Source organism: Rhinoraja longicauda, chromosome 17 (assembly GCF_053455715.1).
Source record: "Rhinoraja longicauda isolate Sanriku21f chromosome 17, sRhiLon1.1, whole genome shotgun sequence".
Classification (NCBI taxonomy): domain Eukaryota; kingdom Metazoa; phylum Chordata; class Chondrichthyes; order Rajiformes; family Arhynchobatidae; genus Rhinoraja; species Rhinoraja longicauda.
Window position 1 is genome coordinate 37003138 of NC_135969.1, and position 10490 is coordinate 37013627.

Genomic DNA, 10490 nt, shown 5'->3' on the forward strand with positions numbered 1-10490 from the left:
ACCCCAGCTTGCCATCGTTTCTCTTTCTACCTGCCAACCTGAACCAATGTTTAAATGTGGGTTAGGATTGTGCTACCACCAAGGGATTTGAAATGTCAATGATATTTCTCCAGCCACGATGTTCCATTGTGAACACCATGTAGCTACAATCATAATGATATCTTCAAACAGAGTAAAAATCATTGCTTCATTGCAACACTCTGATTGGAGTTTATAACAAATTCATGTTGAACTCAGCTTGAAGAAGGGTCTCAACCCAAAACGTCACCTGTTCCTTTTCTCCAGAGATGCTGCCTGACCCGCTGTTACTCCAGCATTTTGCATCTATCTTCAGCTTCAGATAAATGGTTCTATTCAACTAATTTCAGAAGAGGAGTTCAACGCACACATACTACTAAATCACACCTGATTTAGTACAAGAGACTTATTTCTACCCCAATGTTATGTTATTTCAGCCGTAGTCAGCATTATTGGTCTTCTTGGGAGATAATCACCTATGACCTCTATTGTTTAGGTTATCCTGTCTATTACTAGCAATTTTTCAATCCCTCCAACAAAACAATTGATCGAAAAAGATACCAATCTGTACCGAACATTTCTTCAAACTATTCATATTTGAACCCAAATGTGAATGGCTACAGAAGAAATTGTGGGAAATTAATCTGAAAGTCTGAAACACTTTGGCAGAATCTGCATTGGATGAGATGCAACATGTGATCCTGGATTTCCTCTCCCTAATTTCACAGAATATCTATTATCAAAGGTAACCTCGCAAACATAGGACATTTCATTTGTAACAGAGCAAGGGCACATGCCCTGTCACCTGACACCATTAACAGTTTTCCATTTCTCAATGAGCATATTGATAAATAATATTAGTTTAGTTTAGAGATACCGTGCGGAAACAGGCCCTTCGGCCTACCGAGTCCACGTCGACCAACGATCCCCGTACACTAACGCTATCCTACACACACTAGGGACAATTTTACAATTAAACCAACCCAATTAACCTACAAACCTGTACCTCTTTGGAGTGTGGGAGGGAACCGGAGCACTCGAAGAAAGCCCACGCGGGTCACTGGGAGAACATAGAAACTCCGTACAAACAGCACTGGTAGTCAGGGTCGAACTCGGGTCTCTGGCGCTGTAAGGCAGCAACTCTACTGCTGCGCCACCGTGCCGCCCCTAAAATACCGGAGATTTGATGACAGTTACCTTGCCTGTAAATCTGTCTTGCGGTAAAATAAAATTGCATGAATTGGTCAAAAGACAATTCCACCCACTTCACAGCTGGAAAGACAACAATTGAAATCATCCCCATATTCACGATATAAATCCGGAGCATTGGTGGATTCCAACAACTAAAATCATGGTGATTAATTGTATCTTATGTTAGCATTAGAATTCTCACAGAACTATTCATGGAATCTTATTGATAAAGGCATTTTAGTCCTCCCACAGTTTGAACTTTATGCAATGTTTGGATATGAAATTTCTAAGCATCGTTTCAAGAATTAAGTCATTCATAAAATGCCTGTTGCCGAGAGCCTATACCAACAGTAAAAAGAGGACAGCATTCCAATTCTTTGTGGAGTAAATGGTTTCTTTATTCCACTATCAAAAAAGCCATATGACCTTTCTAGCCAGTGTATGTAATTAAACTAAATTACCCAAACCTTTCAAAAGTTAAAATTTGCAATTTGTGATGAATGTTGTGCTAACCCTTCCAACTAATGTCTTTTTTTTTTCTTCTAAAATGCATGTCCTTTTGGATTGTTGTTGAGAGTCCATTTTTGTAACTCTTCTTTTCAAAATGTTTACCAGACCTTATCCAGAAAGAATGTATTCGGACAGTGGAGACACAGTCCAGTTGGAAAATGACTTGTTCGAAGATGAGCAAGTGTTGCTGTGGCATGAAGACTCTAAACCCGGGACTCTGGTTTAGGTGATGACCAGCTACCTGACCTTCCTTGTCCAACATGTGGAAAATGTAATCAGTGTGCCTTGCATCCTTTTCGATCTGTTTGAAATGCTTTATTTCTACTAATAGGAATCACACTCAGAACATTTCAGTGTTTTTCATGAGGTACTCTACCTGGATGCCAGGAAGTTCATTGTGCAGAAGGAGTGAAAGTTTTATAAGTTCTACACTTCACAGTTTAGTAGAAGTCCCCTTTATAACTACAGTATATTCTAAAGACACACCTCACAGTGGATTGACTTTGTGTTTAAATTGAAGCTCGAAAAAATGGCACTTGGAAATCATTTTTTTAACTGAAAATGCACTTTTCAAGATTATGTTGATGAAAGCAGGGAGCAGCTCCTCATTGAGTCTTGAGCAGAACAAGAGGAACTGTGCTTCACCTATAGGTATCAAAGAGGACAAAGCAGGGTAGGCGATAACCTCTGAAGTAAAGGAGTACTTTGCAGATTATTAAATGAAGGATGTCTTGTACTTTGGCAGGAAACTGGTGACTCTCTGATTACTTGGACAGAGTTTAGTGGGCTTATAGATTTTCAAAATGATTAGTTGGATATCAGACCAGAAATTAGTGAGAAATGCATTTTGTTAAAGGTTTTTATGGTCTTTCTGAAGCACAAAGATTCATCATACTTGTGATTTTGAAAACCAATTGTTAATTTACCCCGTCGTTAGACTTTGCAAATAGGCTATTTGTTTTGCATGGGAGGGGGGGGGAAGGGGATGGAGTTAATGAACTATTGGTCCACGTAATGTCAATTGTTAGTGGACCATATTGAGTAGCACAATTTACCAAGATATGAAATTATGGATCAAATGTAGCTGTGTTTCCAAATAAAAAGCACATGGCTTGAGAGAAGCAGAAAAAAACTAAAATGCAATAAAACTTTTTAAAACAAAGAGCACAACCCTAAAACTGGCAGTTGAGGTCATAGCACAATCTAGTTTGAATACTTCAGTTTGATTATCTGCACAAGTTAAGCAAGAGAGTTCTTGATTGAGATGGTACTGTTTTAAGTCATGTGACTCAGGTACAGTACTATTATGTGCCACCAGAATATATTAAACTTGATTCAAAAACAAAAACCCCAATAATTTCTGACCATTCAAGAGCTGGCAGATATTATATCAGACAGATTATGTATTTATGGTAATGAATGAATGCTCTGCTGAGATTCATAGAGTCAATGTGTTGGGTGGTAAACTTTTGACCACCTAAGCCTCATTGTCTTTACTGCAATCTCCATCTCAAGGGGGTAGGTTGGAAAATAATGGTGTAAGACGAGGGGGGAAGAATTACCCATAGCTTAGACTTCCACGGTCTGCTTGTGACTTTTTGTAGAATTACTCAAACTCAGAGAGATACTATAGTGATTAACTCCCACGGTCAAATAACATTCCTGTACTCCCTGTCCACTTTCACATCGGGATCTTTGAGCATTAGGACCCAAGCCCACGAAACAGTATCTCAGCCATGGATTATTACCTTTTTAAGAAGAGAAAAGGGATGAAATTGGTTCCTCAGAGGCAGCTTGCCCTTCGGGCTCTTGTTATCATGGTGAGGTTCAGAGGAACAGGGTTGAAAACTCGTCTCTTAAAAAAAAAAAAAAGTGAATTTAGAAAGATATGAAGACAAAAAGGAAAGATCACACAAGGACGACTTCTGCAGTCAGTAAAATGAACCTTCTATGTTTTCATTGATACATGAAGTGCTCACGAGGGTCACACTACCTCACTATTTCTTTGAGAATATATATACATTCACCAGTTTGGGGGCCAGGCATTCACTACGATGCATGAATTTTATACGTTGAATTCCTGGCAATTTTACTCCAAGCTCTTTAACTGGTGACTCCATGTTTCCCTAGTTGGGGATCCATGGGAGGGTGCTGTCATTTTGTTTGTTTTTTTGATAATTGTGTTTATGTAAAGATTTGGATTGACTTTTTTTTGTGAACATTTTTATTATTGTTGTTCCAAAGCATGTAATATATAGTAAAACTAATTTGGTAAGCTGGTTCTTAGTCATTTTTTTTTATTCCGTGAAAAGTTTCAATTCATGTGGAAAGTTTGGAACAAAGCTTTTAACTTATTCTTTTGCATATTTGTACAGCTTTACCCAGAGATCCAAACAATTTTGTGTAAGCCTTTACATTATACTCCTGTCTTCCTTGCTTTGATTAAAAATGTGCTTTTAAGAAACAAAAAAAAACAGGAGACCAGTAAATAAAAGTGTATGGATATCAGTGCATGTTGTTATGTCGTAATTGTAGACAGTTGTTTAATTTAGAGATGCAGTGAGGAAACAGGCCCTTTGGCCCACTGAGTCCGCACCAACCATACACTTGTGCCACCGTACTCTATACACACTGGGGACAATTTACTGTTATACCAAACCAATTAACCTACAAACCTGTACATCTTTTGGAGTGTGGGAGAAAACAGAAGATTTCGGAGAAACCCCATGCAGGTAACAGGGAGAACGTACAAACTCTGTACAGATAAGCACCCATAGTCAGGATCAAACCCAGGTCTCTTGTGCTGTAAGGCTACATCTTTACTGATGCACCACTGTGTGCTCCAGGACTTCCTTGCCTCATTGTTGGGCAGATCAACCTTTCCTTCTTTATTTGATATTTTCACTGTTATTAATACACATTTCATTAGACAATAGGTGCAGGAGGAGGCCATTTTGCCCTTCGAGCCAGCACCACCATTCAATGTGATCATGGCTGATCATCCTCAATCAGTACCCCGTTCCTGCCTTCTCCCCATACCCCTTGACTCCGCTATCCTTAAGAGCTCTATCTTGAAAGCATTCAGAGAATCGGCCTCCACTGCCTTCTGAGGCAGAGAATTCCACAGATTTACAACTCTCTGACTGAAAAAGTTTTGGCACATTGGCCTTCATCAGTCAGATTATTGAGTATAGAATTTGGGAAGACATTATGCAGTTATATAAGACGTTGGTGAGGCCACGTTTAAAATATTGTGTGCAGTTTGAGACACCATGTTATGGGACAGAGAGTTAAGCTGGAAAGGGTGCAGAGAAGATTTACGAGGATGTTGCCAGCACTTGAGGGACTGAGCAATAAGGAGAGGTTGAGTAGGCTGGGACTCTATTCCTTGGAGGCCAGGAGGATGAGGATCTTATAGAGGTGTTCAAAATCATGAGGGGAATAACATACAGAGCCTCTTTCCCAGATTAAGGGAAATCAAGAACCAGATGACATAGGTTTAAGTTTTTAAGTTGGGTGGGGGGGAGGGGGGAGGGAGGGGAGGTTGAGGTGAGGGGGGAGGATAGGGTGCTGCACCAATGTAGGAGAGGTTTGGGCCCAACGGGTCGGGTCCACTTTGTCTAGTGCTAAATAAAAATTGAAATTCTCCTCACAGACACATAATCAAGTACTTCTCCTAATTGCTAACATGGCCAAGCTAATCCGTAACCCAGGCCTTAAAAAACAGGCCTTGAAAACCAGGCCTTACCTGTAATAAGTCTTCAAACACAATATTCCTCTGCAGAGAGTATTCCACATGATGAGCAAGGAGCTGGCTTGCACATGAGTTTTCAATTAAAGGTGACAAGCCTGCCCCCAGGAGTTACTTGAGAGTGAATTCAATCCACAATTAAGGTTTGCCAGCTACAAAATCTGTCAATGGGATTGGCAATAACAAACCTTCCAAAGCTATTAACATTAAAAGTAAATATTAAAATTGTTAAATTTAAATAGGTTAAAAAAACGTACGTAATTTTAACATGAAAAAGTTTAAATTGGTTTTTTAAAAAGTAGCATTAATATTAAATTTTTAATAAGTAAGTAGGTTAAAAAAACTTTTAAACCTAAGGATATAGTTAAAATAATTAAATAATTAAAATGAACCCAAAATGAAATCATAAAGAGGAAATAACTTGCCACTTTGGGTTTGCTCTGCAACTTTTCACCCCTTGAGGGACTGAGCAATAAGGAGAGGTTGAGTAGGCTGGGACTCTATTCCTTGGAGGCCAGGAGGATGAGGATCTTATAGAGGTGTTCAAAATCATGAGGGGAATAACATACAGAGCCTTTTTCCCAGATTAAGGGAAATCAAGAACCAGACGACATACGTTTAAGTTTTTAAGTTGGGGGGAGAGGGGGGGGGGATTTAATAGAACCTAAGGGGTGACCTTTTACACAAAGAATGTGGATGTATGGAACAAGGAGGCAGTTGAGGCAGGTACTATGACAAAGTTTTAGAAACATTTAGATAAATACATGGATAGGGTAGGTTTACAGGGAATATGGGATATCAGTCACCATCTACCTGCCTTCTCTCAGCTGGGCACAATGCAACGTTTGGTGCAGTTAATCCACATTGTCACGGTCAGTGACAAGATTCGAACAGCATCTGCATGTTGTGTGTTAACCAGTCAGCGGAAAGACTACATGATTACATGTACAGTTTGTAGATAATTATCCCACAAACCTGTACATTTATGGAGTGTGGGAGGAAACCAGAGCACCCAGAGAAAACCCACGAGGTCACAGTGAGAACGTACAGGCTCGGTACAGAGAGCACACATAGTTCTAATTTGTTTCATTGGGCTGTTTCAATTAATACTGACTAGCTAATTAATTTATTGCATTGTATGGGAGGCGCATTCCCAATCTCGTTGTACCCCTGTACAATGACAATAAAGATGTATTGTATCAAACCCGGGTCTCTGGCGCTGTAAGGCAGCAACTCCACCGCTGCACCACCGTGCCGTCCTGTGTCATTTCAACAACTCTCCATGACAGCTTTCCAAGGTTGTTTTCATATTTTCCTCATTCCTTCACTGCTCTGCAGATGTACAATTTAATCTTCCTTCTCTCCGTTTCCTTCCCTCAATGTGATTGTGTTAATGTTTGGCTCCTGGGAATAAGTAGCTCTTGTAAAATAATGTAACAGCAGAGTTATAGAGAACAAGCAGTCAGGCAGTGCATGATTGCATCTGTTTTCCCAGTGGATCATCCCACAGGATAAAGCAATGGAAATACAGCATTTTGCTTTTCAAAAAAAAAAACGAAACTTTGCATTGAGCCAAGAAGTATTTCTTTTCTTTTTGAAAATACACTTATCCACTCGAGCTAAGCCAAGATACTACAAATTGCTGAGTTTACCCATCAATTTTTTTTTACACGCTTGAAACAATGCACGAAACTTGCATTTGGTGCCACTGCGTTCAACACAGTAACAACACCTTGATTAAACTTTGTATCTGTTACGAATTTTGGAAAGAAAAAATACAACTTACATTTATGGTTCAAAAGATGATTTTTTTAACCCAATTAATCATTTGTAAATCCATTTAAAACATTTTCTTCCTCAGCAATCTACTAGCCAGATCCATGGGATTACAATAGGATCTTGTGTGGACCCAAGTGATCTCAGATTGCAAAACAATACTATCTGTTACCTTGTATCAGTCCTGGTTTAGCTGCTCCCCCAATTTATTTTTCCATTGAGTCAATGATTGCATTGTTTCTGCTTCCTGCACTCAGAGGGAACTCAACTTTCCTTAGTCTTGCTGTCAATGTTTTTCCTTTGTATGATCTGGCATACCTTTTCTGGGTCTCTCCGTCTCAGGAGTTAGGCTCGAGACAACTATATTAAGTGTCTTCGGACTCCTACAACTTCTCCCAACTACGTACCTCCTGCAGGTACTCCACTCCATTCCACCTGTTCCTCCATCTCCAATTTAAACAACATATTACAATACAATATATCTTTATTGTCATTGTACAGGGGGTACAACGAGATTGGGAATGCGGCTTCCATTCGATGCAATAAATTAATTAGCCAATCAACAGAAATTTAGACAACCCAGAGAAACAATATTAGAAACAGTTAAAACAGTATAAAGTGCAAATAGGTCTGTGCCGGGTCGCTGTGAGACGTGACCATCCGAAGGAGGCAGTTCATGGGGGGGGGGGGGGCACTCAGCAGGACTGGTTCAGAGCAGCTATAGCTCTGGGGATGAAGCTGTTCCTAAGCCTGGAGGTGCGGGCGTAGAAGGCCTTGTAACATCTGCCGGATGGTAGAAGTTCGAACTGACTATTGCAGGGATGTGAGGAGTCTTTATGAATGCGGGTGGCTTTCCTGAGGCATCGTGAGAAAACAATCTTTCTATAGATAGATGGAAGATATGTATCCCACAAAATGCTGGAGTAACTCAGCAGGACAGGGCAGCATCTCTGGAGAGAAGGAATGTCTATTTGATATTGCCTGCCTGACTGAGTGATTCCAGATTTTTCTGACTTTAAAGTCAGAGTAAGACAACACAGAAACAGTGCCCTTCGGCCCAACACGTCCATGCCAACCAATCCATTTTATTTTGGATTTACAGTAAAGTTTTGTTTTAAAAAGACAAAGTGCTGGAATAGCTCAACAGGTCAGGCAGCATCTTTGGAGAACAAAGATAGGTGACGTTTCGGGTCGAGACCCTTCTTGAAGAGTCCCGACCCAAAACGTCACCCTCCCATGTTCTCCAGTGATGCTGAGTTACTCCAGCACACTTGTTATTTTAATACCAGCATCTGCAGTTCTTTTTATCTCCTTGGCAGGTTTTTTTTAAAGTTTTAATTTATGTGTTCTTCAGTTGATGCTGTAATGCCAAATACCCACGTGGCAGTTCACATGAAAATTACCAGTTAAAATAGAGTACAATTCTGTGTACTTGGCGAGGAGTATAATATGGTCAGGCATCTTGGTTTAGAGTAAAATTGCAAGAATTGTCAACCGATAATTGAGCCATGTTAGACAATAGACAATAGGTGCAGGAGGAGGCCATTCGGCCCTTCGAGCCAGCACCGCCATTCAATGTGATCATGGCTGATCATTCTCAATCAGTACCCCGTTCCTGCCTTCTCCCCATACCCCCTGACTCCGCTATCCTTAAGAGCTCTATCCAGCTCTCTCTTGAATGCATTCAGAGAATTGGCCTCCACTGCCTTCTGAGGCAGAGAATTCCACAGATTCACAACTCTCTGACTGAAAAAGTTTTTCTTCATCTCAGTTCTAAATGGCCTACCCCTTATTCTTAAACTGTGGCCCCTTGTTCTAGACTTGCCCAACATTGGGAACATGTTTCCTGCCTCTAACGTGTCCAACCCCTTAATAATCTTATACGTCTCGATAAGATCTCCTCTCATCCTTCTAAATTCCAGTGTATACAAGCCTAGTCGCTCCAGTCTTTCAACATATGATAGTCCCGCCATTCCGGGAATTAACCTAGTAAACCTACGCTGCACGCCCTCAATAGCAAGAATATTCTTCCTCAAATTTGGAGACCAAAACTGCACACAGTACTCCAGGTGCGGTCTCACTAGGGCCCTGTACAACTGCAGAAGGACCTCTTTGCTCCTATACTCAACTCCTCTTGTTATGAAGGCCAAAGTTCCATTGGCTTTCTTCACTGCCTGCTGTACCTGCATGCTTCCTTTCAGTGACTGATCCACTAGGACACCCAGATCTCTTTGTATGTCCCCTTTTCCTAACTTGACACCATTCAGATAATAATCTGCCTTCCTATTCATTGTTGAAGCCAGCCAGCTCTGAGGCTGTATCTGTTTCAGGTTGAAATAAGAGCCTTCTTTAGATAAAAGGCTTATCCAAAACAAAATGGCTTCTGGGCTGATTGCACCAATGCACAGCCCTCCAAGAATCCAATCTAATTTGTGCAATTATTTATAAAGAGTGAGCGGTGTTAGCTGTGCCACAGTGTAATGTTGCAGTCTAAATAGTTTTAAGACGTGTTATTTGACCCTTCTGTCACTTAATATCAGTTCAGTTTAGTTTATTGTCACACGTACAGAGGTACAGTGAAAAACTTTTGTTGCGTGCTCATCAGCCAGCGGAACGACAATACATGATTACAATCGAGCCATACACAGTGTATTCTCAGTCTTTCTCCCCCCCTTCTCCCTCTCTATCTCTACCCCTCTCTCTCTCCCCCCCCCCTCTTTTCTCTCACAGTGTATAGATGCACGATAAGAGAATAATGTTTAGTGTAAGGCAAAGCTAGTAATGTCCGATCACGGTGGCGCAGCGGTAGAGTTGCTGCCTTACAGCGAATGCAGCGCCGGAGACTCAGGTTCGATCCTGACTACGGGCGCCGTCTGTACGGAGTTTGTACGTTCTCCCTGTGACCTGCGTGGGTTTTCTCCGAGATCTTCGGTTTCCTCCCACTCTCCAAAGACGTGCAGGTATGTAGGTTAATTAGCTGGGCAAATGTAAAAATTGTCCCTAGTGGGTGTAGGATAGTGTTAGTGTGCGGGGATCGCTGGGCGGTGCGGACTCGGTGGGCCGAAGGGCCTGTTTCTGCGCTGTATCTCTAAATCTAAATCTAAAAGATAGTCCGAGGGTTACCATTGGGGTAGATAGTAGTTCAGCACTGCTCTCTGAATATTCCAATGATAACCCTCTTCTTCTCACCCTCTTTCAATCCTTATTCCTCTCTTTCCTTGAAAAATACTTGCTCAGCACATGT

At 41.0% G+C, this 10490-nt stretch overlaps 1 protein-coding gene across 3 annotated transcripts in view; it reads left to right on the plus strand.

The window, feature by feature from the left end:
- The window catches only part of LOC144601928 (FERM domain-containing protein 4B-like), a 272807-nt gene extending 268594 nt beyond the window's left edge, over window positions 1-4213 (plus strand). For all 3 annotated transcript variants that reach the window (XM_078414519.1, XM_078414517.1, XM_078414518.1), the window contains one exon: window positions 1825-4213. In XM_078414519.1, the coding sequence (XP_078270645.1) occupies window position 1825 (1 nt within the window). In that variant the 3' untranslated portion in view covers window positions 1826-4213. The remainder of the gene's footprint in view (window positions 1-1824) is intronic.
- The last annotated feature ends 6277 nt before the right edge of the window (window positions 4214-10490 follow it).